The sequence below is a fragment of the Artemia sp. Qi Xiang Cuo genome, chromosome 6 (assembly GCF_049724085.1).
Source record: "Artemia sp. Qi Xiang Cuo chromosome 6, ASM4972408v1, whole genome shotgun sequence".
NCBI lineage: Eukaryota > Metazoa > Arthropoda > Branchiopoda > Anostraca > Artemiidae > Artemia > Artemia sp. Qi Xiang Cuo.
The window spans coordinates 57784024-57803995 of NC_142799.1; the positions used below are offsets into that span (position 1 = coordinate 57784024).

Sequence of the window (19972 nt, forward strand, 5' to 3'; positions counted from 1 at the left end):
GTCAAATTAAATATTTCTGATTCTTATCTGGTACAGAGATAAACCTCCTAGTTATCTTTGGCCCTGAGATTCCTATGTAACCTTAAAGAAAATGAAGGATTTAGAGACTTATAGACCTTCCAAAGGTTTTCCAACTATGAAAAAACAATCTGAACCTTGGCTTTTCTACTTTTATTTCTCCATTGCATCCACCATCTTTACTAACAATACTATGCTACCCAGATAACTGAAGCTATCTACTTGCTTGATTTAGTCATTACCAAAAATCACCTTTCCATCCTAATTTATTCCTTTTTTAAGCCACTTAGTCTTCTCAACATTAATTTTCAAATCCTCCAAATAATTAATTCATTTCGCTAACACTATTATCTAGTAAAGTCACATATAGTCTAAGTCTAGGAGACTTAGAGACTCTAGGAGACTGGGAAGGTTAGTATCAACCTTCCCAGTTGATACTAAATCCTTTATTGACAAATGTAGTGTTATTCATTTTGGCAAGTCCAACCGAGGTTTCAAGTATGATCAATCCAGCTGTAAATAACATTCAAGAGCTGCAAAGTATGGAAGAAAGGGATCTTGGAATCATCGTTGGCAACCAGTGTAAATTCCATTCAAACTACAAGAAGACTGTGTCTCATGCAAACTCTGTCCTAGCACTCTTAAAGAAAACTATATCCAGTAGATATCGCTATGTTTTTATGAGGTTTAAAAGGCCCTTGTTAGATCAGTGCTTGATTTTGGAATGTGCATAGCATCACCAGGGTACAGATGTGACGTACAGCTTCAGGAAGGGGTGAAAAGGAGAGCCACAAAGGCAGTATCTAAGATGAGAGACATGCACTATGATGAACGTTTGAAGGAGCTTAAATTATATACCCTGGTTTACCGACGACGAAGAGCTGATACGCTTATGATATATAAGCTTACTTCACAAGAAACCCCCCAATTCAATTGTCGATTTTCCCAAAATATTGGCACTGACAGGAGGAGACATTCAAAGAAGCTCTTCAAGCCATCTGCCAAAAATTGACACCGACAACAGTTCTTCTCCAGCCGTGTAGTAAACCACTAAAATAGTCTCTCAAATACAACAGTCTGAGCACCCAATAATGTAGTTTTTAAGGTGTCTTTGGATGTTGAAGGGAATGGTGTTCCCTGGAAGTACCAGTGGGATGCATTTGATGATTAATCATTCACATCATCAAGTATGGAGCAATTAACAGATCAAGATGGATCTTAATTTGCTCTGAAGTGTAACTTAAGGTAACAGCTTTTTCTGTGTCCCCTAGGAAAAAGCTTGTAATACTAATACCCGTAAAAGGGCGTAAGAAAAAAACCTGCTTATCTCTTAATTTTCCACCAAAGCATATAACACCCTCACTTTCTACCCTGACTGCAGCAACATTATTCTCTATGTAAAACTAGTCAATTTTATACTTATCTGGTACACCATACATGGATAAGACCTTCACAAAAGCTTTTCTATCAGCGGAATGGTGTATAAGACGCAGGATAATTTGCTAAAAAATTCAGTGAACTATAATATACAAGACTAAGGACATAAGGTGATTAAGATAATTCACAATTATTTATCTAAGCATGAAATTATAATCAGCACATCCTCTCCCCTTCCTAAACCACACAGTTCTTTTCATAAGACTTTTGTTGTAGTAACACAAAGCTGCTATGTAACATAACATGAATTTCACATGAAAGCAAAAATAAACATGTATTTTGGGTATGGTATAGCAACTGCTACCAAAGACCAGTTTTTGTTTGCATAAAGTAGGTTTTTCTAACAAATAAATCATTTGTGGTTCTAATTTCAAAATACTTCTCAAATACTTTCTGTAATCAAAATTTAGAACCAAACTTAAGTATAATTTCAACAGCTAAACCAAACATAGAGCATAATGTTTAAATAAAAGACTGAAAGTTACCTGGTTTTTACTCCACCCACAGCTACACCAATAGTATTTTTTTCCTTCAATACATGTCATTTGAAACGGCTTGCTGCTGTAGATTCTTCCTTTTTCTTTCTGTAGGTGCTCGGAAATTAAAGGTTCCATAGCATTTTTGACTGGCAGTTCAATGTTTTTCAATATAGGTTGCTTTTTTGCTGTGTCTGAAGCATATCTGGTATGCTATAAAAGAAAAACCAAATTATTTATGTTGGACAAACAGACCGATATTCAAACAAGGTCAAAGCAATTTAAGAAAGTGATATCAAAACTCCAGCTACCTTCAGAAATTTAGTCTACCTATTTCATACTACAAGAATATATCAGCATAACAAAAACATCATTCTACTGAGCTACAAGCATGGTCCTGTCATAGCTATGGGCAGGTACAAAAAGGTATATCTTCCTACTATTTGCCATGCTAGTTTTTCATCAATATCTGTACTTGTAAGATTTAACCAATAAACTCTAAATTTCTTTTCTCTCTACCAACTAACTGGTTTTTGGGCAAACTATTTTTTATCTACCTGTACTACTCAGTTTTGAATGGCATTAAACAAGCCACTTCCTACCACCTCTTGTTCACTTCTAAAACAAATTAAAGTTTGCTCTTTCTTTACATATAAGTTTACATATCTTTTGGATCCCTATTAGAATACAACTGTTGTTGCATTCTGGCGTTTGAAATGAACTCTAATACAAAGAAGAATCTAAAGCTATGTCTTAAAAATGTTATATGTTTCATAATTATATTTTTTTAGATACAAATTTTTATTATGTTTCCTCATTTTAATCTTCTCTAGATATATGGTATTCGTTGATGATTCATTACAGAGTTCATGTGAAAGGACAAATGCAGTAAAGGACAGCCATGTTCCAATAGTGGTCCAGAAGATAGGTACGGTAAATACATTTTGACTAAAAAAAAACATGTTTCTGTTTTAAATTTTCTATCTATTGACTTAAAAAAAATAAGTCAAATTAAGATTTATGGATTTCTGACAAAAAGAAAATGCCTCTTGTCAGAAAAACTACAGTTTACATAAATAGTGAAATTCTCAAAGGTTTATAACTCTGAAAATACTAGTAAGCCCCAAAAAGTGAAAAGAATATTTTTACTTTTAGTCTTTGGTGAAGTATTAATTGGTATATAAATCTGTAACAGAAAAAAAAATGCCAAGAATTTCAACACTTATCTCAAATAGGAAAATTTGACTTGCCAGTCAGAAAATTAAAAAAATTATTTGTGCTATAGGTTTTGATTCTGTATAAAATTATAAATATGTTTTAACAAATAAAATGGCCTGTAATTAAACCAGTATTCAGCCAAATTACATAAGTTAATAAACATTTTTCATAGACTTAAGGTAAAGAAAGTTAGCAGCATCTAAAAACATAATTTTGACTTTTAATAAAGATAGTTTAGCTATAGTTTATTAATTTTCTAGAAAAATGTACAATTATGATCTTAATACACTGAAAATTTTGAATGTGAACACAATTTCCATTTGAACAATATTGATATCCAATTTTAATTGCCCAAAAGTAGATGCTCTCATTCAACCATCTGCAGCAGACACAAAAATCCCCCAAGAAACTTCCAATAACTGATGATTATGACTGCTGACAAAAATAGCAACAGGATAGAGCTGATGATATTACAGATGGATGGCAACAGGTGGAGTAGCAATACTGCTCATCCATACAAGAGCCTCTTTGAACTGACCATCCAGTAAGATACCCTCAAATCTTTCTACACAAATATTAACAAGAATTCATAAAAAGGTAAACTTAGGCTGAACAGGGATGTCATTCAAACATAATGAAGTGACACCACCACAAAGCAGGCACGCAAATTGCTATGAGGCAGAGGAGGGGACAATAGCCCCCTCAGACTTTACTTTCCCCCCATCCCAGACCTTGTTTATCTCACCAGCCTCTTGTTTGTCCCCTTTGAACACTGTTTGCATAAATCATGTTTTACAAATTATGAAATGAAAAGTATTTTTTATGATACAAGAAAACAAAAAAAAGAGGACTAAGCTCAAATAGCTAGCTAATACATGATGGTGCTATTGGTTTTCATTTTTCCAGAAGATCTGGTTGCATTTTAGCACTATTTATGAAACACTACTAGTTTTTCAGACAAAAACGATTCAATGGAAAACTGTAGTGAAGCTTCTAGATTCCTAGTGACAATTGATGTCCAGTTTTTCCTTGCTCTTGAAATAATGAGGAGTACACTTGGTCCAATAAATACTTACTTTCTACTTCAGGCAGTCAAACAGCAGGTTCTAGAGTTCCAATCCAAAGAGCACTGGTGTCAGATGGTTGAAGCAACAGAGCACTCATGCAAGCAACATTCAATGTTGTGTGTCTGTCTGTGTGTGTGTGTCTCTGTGTGTGTGTGTCTCTGTGTGTGTGTCTGTGTATCTGTCTCTGTCTCTGTGTGTGTGTGTGGCTTCGTGTGTGTCTTTCTCTGTGTGGCTGTCTGTCTCAGAGTGAGGGTCTGTGGGGCTGAGTGTCTGTGTGTGTGTGTCTGTGTGTCCGTGTGTGTGTGTCTCTGTCTGTGTGTTTGTCTGTGTGTGTATTTTTGTGTGTTTGTCTCTGTGTGTGTGTCTCTGTCTGTGTGTGTCTGTGTGTGTGCGTCTTTCTGTGTGTGTGTGTGCGTGTGTGTGTGTGTGTTTGTGTGTGTGTGTGTTTGTGTGTGTGTGTGTGTGTCTGTGTGTGTGCCTGTGTGTGTCTGTCTGTGTGTGTGTTTCTGTGTGTGTGTCTATGTGTGTGTTTGTCTGTGTGTGTGTGTGTGTCTATGTGTCGCTGTCTGTTTGTGTGTCTGTGTGTGTGTCTCTCTGTTTGTCTGTCTGTGTGTGTGTCTCTGTGCGTTTGTCTCCGTGTTTGTGTGTCTGTGTCTGTGTCTCGGTGTATGTGTCTCTGTGTCTTTGTCTCTGTGTCTGTGTCTCTGTGTGTGTCTCTGCGTGTGTGTGTGTGTGTGTGTGTCTCTGTGTGTGTGTGTGTCTGTGTGTGTGTGTCTGTGTGTGTGTCTCTGTGTGTGTGTGTGTGTGTGTGTGTGTATGTTTTTGTGTCTGTGTTTGTGTGTCTCTCTGTTTTTGTGTGTGTGAGTGTGTGTGTCTGTGTCTCTGTGTCTGTGTGTGTGTCTCTGTTTGTGTGTGTCTGTGTTTGTGTCTCTGTGTGTGTGTCTCTGTGTGTGTGTGTCTCTGTGTGTTTGTCTCTGTGTGTGTGTCTCTGTGTGTGTGTGTCTCTGTGTGTTTGTCTTTGTGTGTTTGTCTCTGTGTGTGTGTCTCTGTGTGTTTGTCTCTGTGTGTGTGTGTGTGTGTGTGTGTGTGTGTGTGTGTGTGTCTGTGTGTGTCTCTGTCTGTGTGTGTATCTGTGTGTGTCTCTGAATATGCGTCTCTGTATGTGTGTGTCTATGTCTGTGTCTCTGTGTGTGGGTGTGTCTGTGGGTCTGTCTCTTTGTCTCTCTGTGTGTATTACTGTCTGGTTTTGTCTGTGTGTGTGTGTGTCTCTGCGTCTGTTTGTGTGTGTTTGTGTCTGTGTGTGTCTCTGTGTGTGTGTGTGTGTGTCTGTGTGTGTATGTGTGTCTCTGTTTGTGTCTCTCTTTGTCTTTGTGTCTGATTGTGTGTCTCTCTTTTTGAGTGTGTCTGTGTGTCTCTCTGAGTGTGTTTCTGTGTGTGTGTGTGTGTGTCTGTGTCTCTGTGTGTTTGTGTCTGTCTTTGTTTGTCTCTCTCTGTGTGTTTGTGTGTGTGTTTGTGTCTCTCTGTGTGTGTCTCTGTGAGTGGCTCTGTGTGTGTTTGTGTCTGTGTGTGTGTCTGTCTCTGTCTCTCTGTCTGTCTGTGTGTGTTTGTGTCTCTTTGTGTGTGTGTCTGTGTGTGTGTCTCTGTGTGTGTGTCTGTGTGTCTGTGTCTCCGTGTGTGTGTGTCTGTTTGTCTGTGTCTCTGTGTATTTTTCTCTGTGTCTGTGTCTCTTTGTGTGTGTCTGAGTGTGAGTGTCTCTGTGAGAGTATCTGTGTGTGTGTGTCTCTGTGTCTGTGTCTCTTTATGTTTCTCTGTGAGTCGGACTCTATTTGTCTGGCTGTGTGTGTTTGTGTGTGTGTGTTTGTTTCTGTGTGTGTGTGTCTGTCTGTGTGTGTCTCTGTGTGTGTGTGTCTGTGTGTGTGTGTGTGTGTGTGTGTGTGTGTGTGTGTGTGTCTGTGTGTGTGTGTGTCTGTGTGTGTGTGTGTGTCTGTATGTGTGTCTGTGTGTGTGTGTGTGTGTGTGTGTGTCTGTGTGTGTGTGTGTGTGTGTGTTTGTGTCTGTGTGTGTGTCTCTGTGTGTGTCTGCGTGTGTGTGTGTTTCCGTGTGTGTGTCTTTCTCTGTGTGTGTGTCTGTGTCTGTGTCTGTCTCTGTGTTTGTGTGTCTGTGTGTGTGTGTCTCTGTGTGTGTGTGTGTATCTGTGTGTGTGTGTCTGTGTCTGTCTCTGAGAGTGTGTGTGTATCAGTGTTACTGTATCAGAGTGAGAGTCACTTTATATGTGTCTGTGTGTGTGTGTCTGTTTGTGATAGTGTGTGTTTGTGTGTCTGTGTGTGTGTGTGTGTGTGTGCGTGTCTCTGTGTGTGTGTGTCTGAGAATGTGTCTCGGTTCGTGTCTTTCTCTGTGTGTGTCTCTCTCTGTGTGTGTCTCTCTGTGTCTCTGTCTCTGTGTCTTTGTCTCATCGTGTGTGTGACTCTGTGTGTCTCTGTCTGTCGGGGTCTGTCTATGTGAGTGTATCTGTGTGTGTGTCTGTCTGTTTATGCGTTTGTTTGTGTGTATGTGTTTGTGTGTCTGTCTGAGTGTTTGTCTCTGTGTTTGTGTCTGTGTGTGTGTCTCTGTGTGTGTGTCTTTGTGTGTGTGTGTCTGTGTTTGTGTCTCTGTGTGTGTGTCTCTGTGTGTGTCTCTCTGTGTGTGTGTGTCACTCTGTGTGTGTGTCTCTGTGTGTGTCTCTCTCTGTGTGTGTGTCTCTGTGTGTGTGTCTCTCTGTGTGTGTGACTGTGTGTGTGTCTCTGTGTGTGTACCTCTGTGTGTGTGTCTCTGAGTGTGACTCTCTGTGTGTGTCTCACAGTGTGTGTGTTTATGTGTGTGTGTCTCTGTGTGTGTGTGTGTTTGTGTGTGTGTGTGTATGTGTGTGTGTCTGTGTGTGTTTCTCTCTGTTTGTGTCTGTGTGTTTTTGTCTGTGTGTGTGTGTGTATTTGTGTCTGTGTCTCTCTGTGTGTGTCTCAATATGAGTTCTTGTGTCTATCTGTTTGTGTCTATGTGTCTGTTTCTATGTATGTGTGTGTGTCTATGTGATTGTGTGTCTATGTGTCTGTTTGTGTCTATGTGTGTTTGTCTATGTGTGTTTCTCTCTCTGAGGTGGGCTCTGTGCTTGTGTGTCTCTCTGTGTGTGTGTGTCTGTGGTTGTTGGTGTCTGTGTGTGTGTGTCTCTGTGTGTGTGTCTCTGTGTGTGTGTGTCTCTGAGTGTGTGTGTCTGTGTGTGTGTCTCTCTGTGTTAGGCTCACTGATTGTGTGACGGAGTGTGTGTGTGTCAGTGTTTATGTCTCGGTGTTTTTCTGTCTTTTTTTCTCTCTCTCTGTCTATGTGTGTGTGTGTGTGTGTGTGGGTGTTTCTTTGTGTCTGTGTCTGAGTTTGTCTGTCCGTCTTGGTCTGTGTCCTGGTCTGTCTGTGTGTGTGTGTGTCTGTGTCTCAGTGTGTCTCTGTGAGTGTGTCTCTCTGTGTGTGTGTGTCTGTGTGAGGGAGTGTATTTCTGTGTGTCTGTGTGTGTGTCTGTCTGTGGTTGTGTGGGTGAGTGTCTCTCTGTGTCTGTGTCTCTGTATGTGTCTTTCTGTGTCTTTGTCTCTGTGAGTGTCTCTGTTTGTCTGTGTGTCTGTGTGTGTGTCTCTGTGTGTGTGTCTGTGTGTGTGTGTCTCTGTGTGTTACAGTCTGTGTGTGTGTCTATGTGTGTGTGAGTGTGACTTGGTGTTTCGCTGGGTGGGGGTGTTTCTGTGTGTGTGTGTGTGTGTGTCTGTTTGTTTGTGTGTGTGCTCTCTGTGTGTGTGTGTTGTGTGTGTGTGTGTGTGTGTGTGTGTGTGTGTGTGTGTGTGTGTGTGTGTGTGTGTGTGTGTGTGTGTGTGTGTGTGTGTGTGTGTGTGTGTGTGTGTGTGTGTGTGTGTGTGTGTGTGTGTGTGTGTGTGTGTGTGTGTGTGTGTGTGTGTGTGTGTGTGTGTGTGTGTGTGTGTGTGTGTGTGTGTGTGTGTGTGTGTGTGTGTGTGTGTGTGTGTGTGTGTGTGTGTGTGTGTGTGTGTGTGTGTGTGTGTGTGTGTGTGTGTGTGTGTGTGTGTGTGTGTGTGTGTGTGTGTGTGTGTGTGTGTGTGTGTGTGTGTGTGTGTGTGTGTGTGTGTGTGTGTGTGTGTGTGTGTGTGTGTGTGTGTGTGTGTGTGTGTGTGTGTGTGTGTGTGTGTGTGTGTGTGTGTGTGTGTGTGTGTGTGTGTGTGTGTGTGTGTGTGTGTGTGTGTGTGTGTGTGTGTGTGTTTGTTTGTTTGGGTGTGTGTGTTTTTTTGTGTGTGTGTGTTTGTTTGTGTTTGTGTTTGTGTGTGTGTGTGTGTGTGGCTGTTTGTGTATTTGTGTGTGTGTGTGTGTGTGTTATCCCGGCGGGCGCTTCTCTGGTCCGGGGGACCTTTGGGGGCCTGGGGGAGGGCCTTTGGGGCACAGGGAGGGCCTTTGGGTACAGGGAGGGCCTTTGGGGGCCTGGGGGGCATTTGGGGACCGGTGGAGGGCCTTTGGGACCCCGTTGGTCCTTTGGGAGCTCAATGGGCCTTTGGGGGGGCCCGGGGATGGCCATTGGGGGTCTGGGTGGGCCTTTGGGGTACAGGGAGGGCCTTTGGGAGCTTGGGGGGTCTTTGAGTGTCCGGGGGGCACTTGGGGGCCTGGGGGCACATTTGGGGACTGGTGGAGGGCCTTTGGGGGGCCGGAGAGGCAGTGGGGGACCGGGGGAGGGCCTTTGGGACCCCGGTGGTCCTTTGGGGGCGAGATGGGCCTGGGGGGACCGGAGGCGGACCCGGGGGGCACATGGCGGGCCGGTGGACCCCAGGGAGGGCCTTTGGGGGTCCGTAGGGGCAGATGGGGACCGTTGGAGTGCCATTGGGACCCCGTTGGTCCTTTGGAAGCTCGATTGGCGTTTTGGGAACGGAGAAGGACCGTTGGGGCACAGGGAGGGCCTTTGGAGCACAGGGAGGACCTTTGGGGGTCCGGAGGGTCAGTTGGGGACCGGTGGAGGGCCTTTGGGACCCCGTTGGTCCTTTGGGAGCTCGATGGGCCTTTGGGGACCGGTGGAGGACCTTTGGGGGCACAGGGAGGGCCTTTGGAGCACAGGGATGGCCTTTGGGGGTCCGGGGGGACAGTTGGGAGCCTGGGGGACATTTGGGGCCTGGGGATGGCCTTTGGGGGTCTGGGTGGGCCTTTGGGGGCGCCGGTGGCCCTTTGGGAGTTTGGGGGGCTTTGAGGACCGGGGGCTTCCTTCGGGGTTGGGGTAGGAGGATTGGAACCCTTTGGGGTTGGGTTAGAGGACCTCACAACACTGTTCAAATGAAACTTGTGTATTATAACGACCACAGAGTTTCACCATTAAATTCTCTTCTAAAATCTCTTCAAAAATCTTCTTTTAAAATGTCTCTATCTGTTTCGCCGAAATAGTTCCATAACCTGTCTAAAACGGTTTCGCCCAAATTATCCCTAAACGTAAATTCAGCGTGTTCCTTTGTTATTGGCATCTCTGCGCTAACGCATTTCAAATTAATATGAAACCTTTTCGTGGGCTAAAACAATTCATCGCTAAGATGTTTCTTGCCTAATTGTTTCCATGGCCTTTGGTTATTAATATCCTTTGGAGTTCGACCAGTAGAACTGTTCCCGACGCTAAGACATTAATGACTTGGATCTATTCCTGGAGAAATGTTTCTAGGCGAAAATTTTTAAAGTCTGACAGATGATGTCATTGATTGATTGATCTGTCAAGAAAGGGAAAATAATTTGTTGTTTCTAAGGGGAATTATTGATTCACGATAGGTGAATTGAGGTCGACAGCACAGGTGTTCTGACTCGTGACAGCACCACGTGGTTTATGGTTTTCCAAGTGAGAAAGTTCCTGTTTTTCAAATTCTCACTGACAAAAACAATAAAACATCCAGTTTTTTCAAATTGTCACTGACAAAGTCAATAAAAACATAAAAAAATGTAACAAAATTCCTGTTTTTCAAATTCTCCCTGACAAAATCCATAAAAAACATCAAATAAATCGACCGACACACATATTCATCCATGAATTATGTAAAAAAAGTTATAGGTGGCAGCAGGGGTGAGGGATCGGACCTCCTGACCCCTCTCTACTTGTGCATTGTCAGTTTAATATACATATACTGATATTTAGTAATCAAAATGTTAATATTATTTAATTTATTAAAGTTATCAAAGTAAAAACATTTATATTTTTTCAGTAAATTGCAAATTTTGTTCTGGTCTTGGGAAGACATAGGGGTTTTGCGCCCAACTTATGTTAATTTCTGCTCGTTTTGAGTTTGACCCGGTTATTTATTGTAATTTCTGTTCGTTTTGGGTTTCATTTATTTATCAATGCTGATTTGTGGCGGTTTCACGCTTGGTAGATTATTTAATTTTATTTTTGATTATTTTCTGTTTAATGGAGCTCTTTACTTTTTTTTTAAAAACTTATTTTGTGGAAAAAGTTTTTTTAATTAATATGACAAAAGGACAACCCAAAAATCACAAATTTACAATTATCATAAATAATAATTGGTTGGAAAAAAAATATTGTCGAACTAACTGAACTATCAAACGTGATAAATCCAAGATAACGACCCGTACAATGTAAATTCACAATGGGTGAAAATGAATCATAGGCAGCGCGATAGAGCTGCCTAAGTAAAGAACGATGTGGGCACAATGTTTTTTTTTTCCTCCATACCCGGGCAATTCGTATCGAAGGAGTTGTCGTAGGAACTTCGAAAAGGACTCATTCGATTGAAAATAGAAAGGGCCGATGCCCTTTTAATAATCGAAAGTGATTGGAGGGAAACCAATCCCCTTCCCACGCCCACCCTCCCATTTGACTTTATGTTTAGAAATTAAATGTTGCCATGAGATTAAATCAAAATGCACTGTGTTAATGCTAATTCCCAATAAGGCATCTCTGCAGTATCCCAAAAACGACCGATGGTATTATGTTCAAACTTTTGGGGCTGCTTCTGCTCTTAAAATTTAACCAAATCAAAATAGCGTAAGTGTATCCAAGCTATCAATTAAAGTAAACGGATTTTTTTGCGAATAGTATTAAGTTTTCCATTTCAGGTCAACTAGAGGAGTTATGAAGCTAAATTAAACACTACTATTTGTGTCCAGATTTTTAAGGGGGTGTATGTTATTAAAAATTGCTGAAAATTTTTCTCCAGCATACAAATAGCAGGCCAAACTATAAATTCTTTAAAAAAGGAAAATATCGAAACTATTATTCTCTTTTTCCCTGAAAAGACTATGTCAATATAAAACGAACAGTAATCAATTTAAAAAACTTTTTACGCAAAATAAGTTTTTCAAAGAAAAGTAAAGAGCTCCATTAAACAAAAAATGAGCAAAAATAATATCAAAAATCTACCAAGCGTGTAACTACCACAAATCAGCATTGATAAATAAATGAAACCCAAAACGAACAGAAATTACAATAAATAACCGAGTCAAACTCAAAACGAGCAGAAATTAACATAAGTTGGGCGTAAAACCCCTATGCCTTTCCAAGGCCAGAACAAAATTTGCACTTTACTGAAAAAAATACAAATGAATGTGCATTGTCAGTTTAATATACATATACTGATATTTTGTAATCAAAATGTTAATATTATTTAATTTATTAAAGTTATCAAAGTAAAAACATTTATATTTTTTCAGTAAAGTGCAAATTATGTTCTGGTCTTTGGAAGGCACAGGGGTTTTGCGCCCAACTTATGTTAATTTCTTCTCGTCTTGAGTTTGAGTGTTCCCCCCAAACACATCCAATCAAAATTTTGAGATAGCCATTTTTTCAGCGTAGTTGATTTCCAGAGAGAAAAAATGTTTTTGAGGAGAACACTCCCCCACAACCTTCGGGGAAAGAGTTTTAAGTTATGCCCTGAGGGCATATAAGAACAATGTTGGCAAAATGCCAAAATCATTTATTAATTTTTTCCTTTGGAGCAGGGCACTTCGTATGGAAGAAGTTGTCGTAGAAACAACGAAAAGGGCTCATTCAATTGGAAATTGGAGTGGGTTGTGCCCTTTTTAATAGTCGAAAGTGATTGTAAGGCAACTAACACCCCTTCCACGTCCACTATTTCCCGAAACACATCCAATCAAAATTTTGAGATAGCCATTTTGTTCAGCGTAATTGATTTCAAAATAGAAATCATGTTTTTGAAAAGGATACTCCCCCACAGCCTTCAGGGCAAGGGTTGTAAGTTATGCCCTGGGGGCATATAAGAACGATGTTGGCACAATGTATTATTTTTTTTTTTTTTTCCTTTAGACCAGGGCACTTAGTATCGAAGAAGTTGTCGTAGAAACTTCGAAAAGGACTCATTCAATTGGAAATTGGAGTGGCTTGTGCCCTTTTTAATAGTCGAAAGTGATTGGAAGGCAACAAACACCCCTTCCACGCCCACTATTTCCCAAAACACATCCTATCAAAATTTTGAGATAGCCATTTTGTTCAGCGTAGTTAATTTTCAGATGGAAATTATGTTTTTGAGGTGGACACTCCCCCACAGCCTTCAGTGCAAGGGTTGTAAGTTATACCCTGGGGGCATATAAGGTTTTTATAGAAGGCGTTATCGTAAAAACTTCAAAAAAGGCTCATTCGATAAGAAATTCAAAAAAACTAGTGCCATTTTCAATAGTCAAAAGTGATTGGAGGGCAGCTAAACCCCCTGTCATACCCAGCTTCTCCCCAAACACATCTAATCAAAGTTTTGAGATAGCCATTATATTCATCGTAGTTTTAAGTTCTGTAAATTAACTCTTTGAGGATGACAACCCCCTCTCAACCCTCAGGGCAAGGGTTGTAAGTTATGCCCTGGGGGTATATAAAGTTTATATAGAACGTGTTTTCGTAGAAACTTCAAAAAGGACTCATTCGATTGGAAATTCAAAGTACTAGTGCCCTTTTAAATAGTTGAAAGTGATTGGAAGGCAACTAACACCCCTTCCGCGCCCACCATTTCCCCAAACACAACCAATCAAAATTTTGAGATAGACATTTTGTTCCACGCAGTTAAAGTTCAGGAAATTAAACCTTTGAGCAGGACACTCCCCCCACAGTCTTCAGGGCCAGAGTTATAAATTATGCCCGGGGGGCATATTAATTGTAATTGAAATCTTTGACGTAGAAACTTGAAAAAGGGCAGATTCGATTGGAAATTCAAAGGTCTAGTGCCCTTTTTAATAGTCGAAAGTGATTTGAGGGCAACTAGCACCCTCTCTCGCCCACCATTTCCCCAAACACATCCAATCAAAATTTTTAGATATCCATTTTGTTCAGTGTTGTGGATTTCCAGATAGAAATTTTTTAGGAGGACACTACCCAACAGCCCGCAGGGCAAGGGTTGTAAGTTTTGCCCTGGGGGCATATCATGTTTTTTATAGAACTTGTCGTCGTAGAACCTTCAAAAAGGGCTCATTCGATTGGAAATTGAAATTGCTAGTGCCCTTTTTAATAGTCGAAAGTGATTGGAAGGCAACAAACACCCCTTCCACGCCCACTATTTCCCCAAACACATCCTATCAAAATTTTGAGATAGCCATTTTATTCAGCGTAGTTGATTTTCAGATGGAAATTGTTTTTCTGAGGTGGACACTCCCCCACAGCCTTCAGTGCAAGGGTTGTAAGTTATACCCTGGGGGCATATAAGGTTTTTATAGAAGGCGTTGTCGTAGAAATTTCAAAATAGGCTCATTCGATTAAAAATTCAAAAAAAATAGTGCCCTTTTTAATAGTCGAAAGTGATTGGAGGGCAACTAAACCCCCTGTCACGCCCAGCTTTTCTCCAAACACATCCAATCAAAGTTTTGAGATAGGCATTTTATTCATCGTAGTTTTAAGTTCTGTAAATTAACTCTTTGAGAATGACAACCCCATCTCAACCCTCAGGGCAAGGGTTGTAAGTTATGCCCTGGGGGTATATAAAGTTTATATAGAACGTGTTTTCGTAGAAACTTCAAAAAGGGCTCATTCGATTGGAAATTCAAAGGTCTAGTGCCCTTTTTAATAGTCGGAATTAATTGGAAAGCAACTAACACCCCTTCCACGCCCACTATTTTCCCAAACACATCCAATCAAAATTTTGAGATAGTCATTTTGTTCCACACAGTTAAAGTTCAAGAATTATACCTTTGAGCAGAACACTCCCCCCACAGTCTTCAGGGCAAGGGTTATAAGTTATGCCCTGGGGGCATATAAGTTTTTATTGAAATCTTTGTCGTAGAAACTTGAAAAAGGGCTCATTCGATTGGAAATTCAAACTGCTAGTGCTATTATTAATAGTCAAAAGTGATTTGAGGGCAACTAACCCCCCTCTCCCGTCCACCTTTTCCCCAAACACATCCAATCAAAATTTTTAGACAGCCATTTTATACAACGTAGTTGAAAGTTTTGAAAAATAGGTCTTTAAGGATGACAACCCATCCCCCCCACAAGCCTCAGGGCAAGGGTTGCAAGGGTTATCAAATCCTTTGAGGACGACCACCCCCCACACCCCTCAGGCCAAGGGTTGTAAGTTATGCCCTGGGGGCATATTAGGTTTTTATAGAAAGCGTTGTTGTATAAACTTCAAAAAGGGCTGATTCGATTGGAAATTGAAAGGACCAGTGCCCTTTTTAATAGTCGAAAATGATTGGAGGGCAACTAACCCCCTCTCACAACCACCATTTCCCCAAACACATCCAATCAGAATTTTGAGATAACCATTTTGTTTAACGTATTTTAAATGTCTGGAAATTATGTCTTTGATGATGACAAACCCGCCACAGCCCCCAAGGCAAAGGTTGTAAGTGATGCGCGGGAGGCATATAAGGTTTTTATTGGAAACTTCAAGATGATCTCATTGAATTGGGAATTGACAGGGCTAGTGCCCTTATTAATAGTCATAAGTGATCGGAAGGCAAATGCCCCCCCCCCCCTCTACGCCCACAATTTCCCCAAACACTTCTGATCAACATTTTGAGTTAGCCATTTTGTTGAACGTAGTTGAAAGGTCCGGAAATTACGTCTTTGAGTAAGACAACTACCCAACAGCCCTCAGGGCTAAGGTTGTAAGTTATGCCTGGGATCTTATGAGATTTTTTATAAAAAGTGTTGTCGTAAAAACTTCAAAAAGGCTTATTCAACTGGAAATTGAGGGGATTATTGCCCTTTTTAATAGTCAAAAGCAATCGGAGGAAGAATCAACCCCACGCCCATCATTTTCCAAAACATATCCGATCAAGATTTTGATATTGCCATTTTGTTAAACGTAGTTGAAAAATCTGGAAATTGTCTTTATGATGACAAACCCCACACAGCTCCCTGGGCAAAGGTTTTAATTTATACCCTGGGGGCTTTTAAGGTTTTTATAGAAAATGTTGTCTTAGAAACTTCAAATTGGGCTCATTCAATTGGGAAATGAGGGGGCTAGTGCCCTTATTAATAGTCAAAAGCGATTGGTGGGTGAATCCCCCCCTCTACGCCCATCATTACTCCAAACACATCCGATCAACATTTTGATATACCCATTTTGTTGAACGTAGTTGAAGTGTCCGGAAAATATGTCTTTGAGTATGACAACCACCCCACAGCCCTCAGGGCTAAGGTTGTAAATTATGCCCTGGGGGCTTGTAAAGTTTTTATAGAAAGTGTTGTCGAAAAAACTTCAAAAAGGGCTCATTCAACTGGAAATTGAGAGGACTATTGCCGTTTTTAATAGTCAAAAGTAATCGGAGGAAAAATTCCCCCCCCCCCACGCCCATCATTTCCCCAAACATTTCAGATCAACATTTTGATATGGCCATTTTGTTCAACGTAGTTGAAAGGTCTGGAAATTATGTATTTGAGGATAACAACCCCCCCCCCATAGCCCTCAGGACAAGGCTCGTAAGTTATGCCATTGGGACATATAAGGTTTTTATAGAAAGTTTTGTCGTAGAAGCTTCAAAAAGGCCTCATTTGATTGGAAATTGAGAGGACTAGTGCCTTTTTATTAGTCGAAAGTGATCAGAGGGCAAATCCCCCCCCCACACCCATCATTTCCCCAAACACTTTCAACCAAAACTATGTTATAGCCATTTTGTTCAACGTATTTGAAAGGTCTGGAAATTATGTCTTTGAGGATAACATATCCCTCCAGCCCTCAGGGCAAGGGTTTTAAGTTTAGCCCTGGGGGCATATAAGGTTTTTATAGAAAGCATGGTCATATGAAATTTGAAGGGGGCTCATTGGATTGGTAATCAGACGCTCTAGTCCTCTTTTTAAGTCAAAGTGATCGGAGAACAGCTACCGCCCCCCCTCCCACAAACACACAAGCACGTTGTATTGTCTCAAACTGCATCTAATAGAAATTTTGAGATTGCCATTCTATTAAAAATAATCTAAATATCATATAAAAAGGCTTTTGGGGTGAAACAAACCCCAGAGATTAGGGGCAAGGGTTGTAATTTCTGCCCCAGGGGTATTTAAGGTTTTTATGGAAGGGATGGCTGTTTAACTTTAGAAGAGGCTCATTTGGTTGAAAATGAGAAGTTCTAGTTCCTTTTTAAACGTCAAAAGAAATGGATGGCATTTACCCCCCCTCCCTCTTCTACAACCCCTCTTTTCACCAAACGCATGTGATTAAAATTAAGGGATTGTGATTTTTTTCAAAATCGTCCAAAGAACATATAATAATGTCTCTAGGGATGACACAACCCCCCCCCCCCCAGCGCCCTGGGTATAGGGTTGTAAATTTTTTTATGAGGGCTTATAAGATTGTTATTGCAAGGGCGGTCGGATAAAGATCAAATGGGGCTTGACTTATTTGAAGTTGGAATTTATAGTGCCCTTTTTAAGAGTCAAAGTGATTTGAGAGCAAATAGCCCCCTCCCTCCATGCTCAGAGTTTACCTCAACACCTACAATAACAATCTGTAGATAACAACTTTATTTATCGTAGTTGAACGCTTTGGAAATTACATCTGTGATGAATACCCCCCCCCCCCACAGCTGTCAGGGATAGGGTTGTAAGTTATGCCCTTGGGCATAACCATATAAGGTTCTTATAAAACGGGTGGTCGTATATGCTTTGGAGGGGACTCATTGGATGGGTAATTATAAGTTCTATTGCCTTTTTTGAATCAAAGTGATCAGAGCGCAGATACCCCCCCCCTCCCCCCAACACACACACACACAAACACGTTTTTTTTTCCTGAGATGTCTTCAATAGATATTTTGAGAAAGTTCTTTTATTTAAAATAGTCTAAATATCATATAACAAGGCTTTTGAGGCTGATGCAAACCACCTGAGCCCGAGGACGAGGGTTGTAAGTTATGCCCTGGGGCATTTAAGGCTCTTATGGAAGAGATGGTTATATAAGCTTTTAAAGGTGGATCATTTGGTTGAAATTGGAAGTTCTAGTTCCCTTTTAAGAGTCAATGGTGATGGAGGTCAAGTAGCACCCCCGCCCCATCCAATTATTCATCCCTTCACTAAGTGCGTCTGATTGAAATTGTGCAATGGTAATTTGGGTTATATATAGGCCGAAAAACATATAGCAATACTTCCAGGGTTGCCACAACCCCCCAGAGCCCTGAGGCAAGGGATTTAAGTTATGCCCTGGGTGCATATAAGGTTCTTAAGGAATTAGTGGTCTTATTAAATTCTGATGAGTCTCATTTGATTTTAAATTGGAAGTTATAGAGCCCTTTTTAAGAGTCAAAGTGATCTGAGAGAAAACTCCCCCCCCCACGCCCATAATTTCCCATAGCAAATATCTAAACCAAGTTTTGAGATATCAGTTCTCCAGCATTGTTGAAAGTTTCAGTAACGGTGCGTAGCCATAGTTGTAGTAGCAGTAGTAGTATTAGTATCAGAATGCAAATAGCACCTTTTTTTTCAACATCCCCTTCACTACATGATGAAATTTTTAACTTAATACCATCAACCGGTCCTGAAGCATTGCTTATACGTCCTCTTGACAACCTATATGGCCATAGTGCGTTTCAATTTATTTCAATACAGTTACAATATTGCCCAAAATTTTCGCCTTAATACCCTTATGTTTATTAGTTGTAGTAGTAGCATCACTGAGTATAGTAGTAGCAGTAGGAGTACAGTTAATAGTAGTAGCCTTAGCTTTAATAGCAGCAGTAGCAGCAGCAGTAATAGTAATTATAGCACTAGTTGTAGGAGTAGAAGCAATAATATTATGATGCAAATATTGTCTTTTGGTTAGTTCAACATCCCCCACAACAAGCGTTGTAAGTTTTAATTTCACACACGAAACTGTTCCTAAGATGTTGCTAAAATACCCTTTTGACAACCTGCATACGGATGGCAGGTTGTCATCCGTACAACAGAAATATTCTCCGAAAATTTCACCTTCATACCTTCATAGGTTGTAGATTTTGAGCTAGCCAAAATGCACTGTGTGCATTCATTTAAACCTATATGTATGCAGGTATTAAAAGGGCATATAAGCACTATAGGACATATAAGGACACAGACAGCGAGGCTCCATCATAGCTAATAATACCATTGATATTTTAAAGAAGCTAATTTGATTGAAAATTAAAAGTACTAGTGCCATCTTAAGAATCAAAAAATGATTGGAGGGCAATCGGCCCTCCTCTTTAGCTCATAATTTTCCAGACACTTCCAATCAAAATTTTAAGACAGCCATTTCGTTCAGCCATTTCGTTCAGGGGGAGGGGGCACTGCCCCTCCCCCGTTACCACCCCCAAATGACGCCCCTGGGTAGCTCACCCCCCCCCCTCACAGTCATTTAATTTGCCCATTATGCTTAAAAACTAAATGTTGCTTTAAAATTAAATCAAACTCACTGTTTGTGTGCTGGTTGCCAATAAGACATCTCAGCAATATATCAAGAACAACTGAGGGTATAAAGTTCAAATTTTCGGGGCTACTTCTATTACTACTTCTGCTCTTAAAAATTTACTAGATCAAAAGAATGTAATTGTATCCAGGCTGTGAAAGAGCATAAACATCATTTTTTGGAAATGGTATTAACTTTTATTTATCAGGTCAACTAGATGATATACATGACTAAATTAAACACTACTATTTGTTTCATAATTTTCAAAAGAGTTCATGTCGTTAAAAATTGCTGAAAAAGTTTCTCCAGCATATAAATAGCAGGACAAACTACAAATTCTTAAGGGAAAACTGGAAAGATTCAAACTATTAATTTTGTTTTCCCTGAAAAAGACTGTATCAATATAAAAAGAACATTAATTAATTAAAAAAAAATTACAAAATAAGTTTTTCCAAAAAAAAGTAAAGAACTCGATTAAACCAAAAATGAATAAAAATAGAATCAAATAATCTATCAAGCATACAACTTCCACAAATTATTATCAATAAATAAATGAGACGCAAAACGAGCAGAAATTAAAATAAATAACAGAGTCAAACTCGAAACGAGCAGAAATTAATATGAGTAAGGTTCAAAACCCCTATGCTTTCTAAAAGCCAGAATATAATTTGTACTTTATTGAAAAAATTCTTTTAAATGTTTTCCCTTTTATAACTTTAAGAATGTGTAAATTAAACTGACAATGCACATTCATTTGAATTTTTTTCAGTAAAGTGCAAATTATATTCTGGCTTTTAGAAAGTATGGGTGTTTTGATACCTACTCATATTAATTTCTGCTCGTTTTGAGTTTGACTCTTTTATTTATCTCAATTTCTGTTCGTTTTGGATTTCCTTTATTTATT

General features: G+C 40.1%; 1 protein-coding gene across 1 annotated transcript in view; it reads right to left on the reverse strand.

The window, feature by feature from the left end:
* LOC148951438 (uncharacterized) overlaps positions 1-18673 on the reverse strand; it is a 28255-nt gene extending 9582 nt beyond the window's left edge. Inside the window, exons 1-2 of the mRNA XM_089091108.1 lie at positions 18623-18673; positions 1941-2144 (exon numbers count right to left, since the gene is read on the reverse strand). Coding sequence (XP_088947234.1) covers positions 1941-2144; positions 18623-18673 — 255 coding nt within the window. The remainder of the gene's footprint in view (positions 1-1940; positions 2145-18622) is intronic.
* Positions 18674-19972: the final 1299 nt, after the last annotated feature.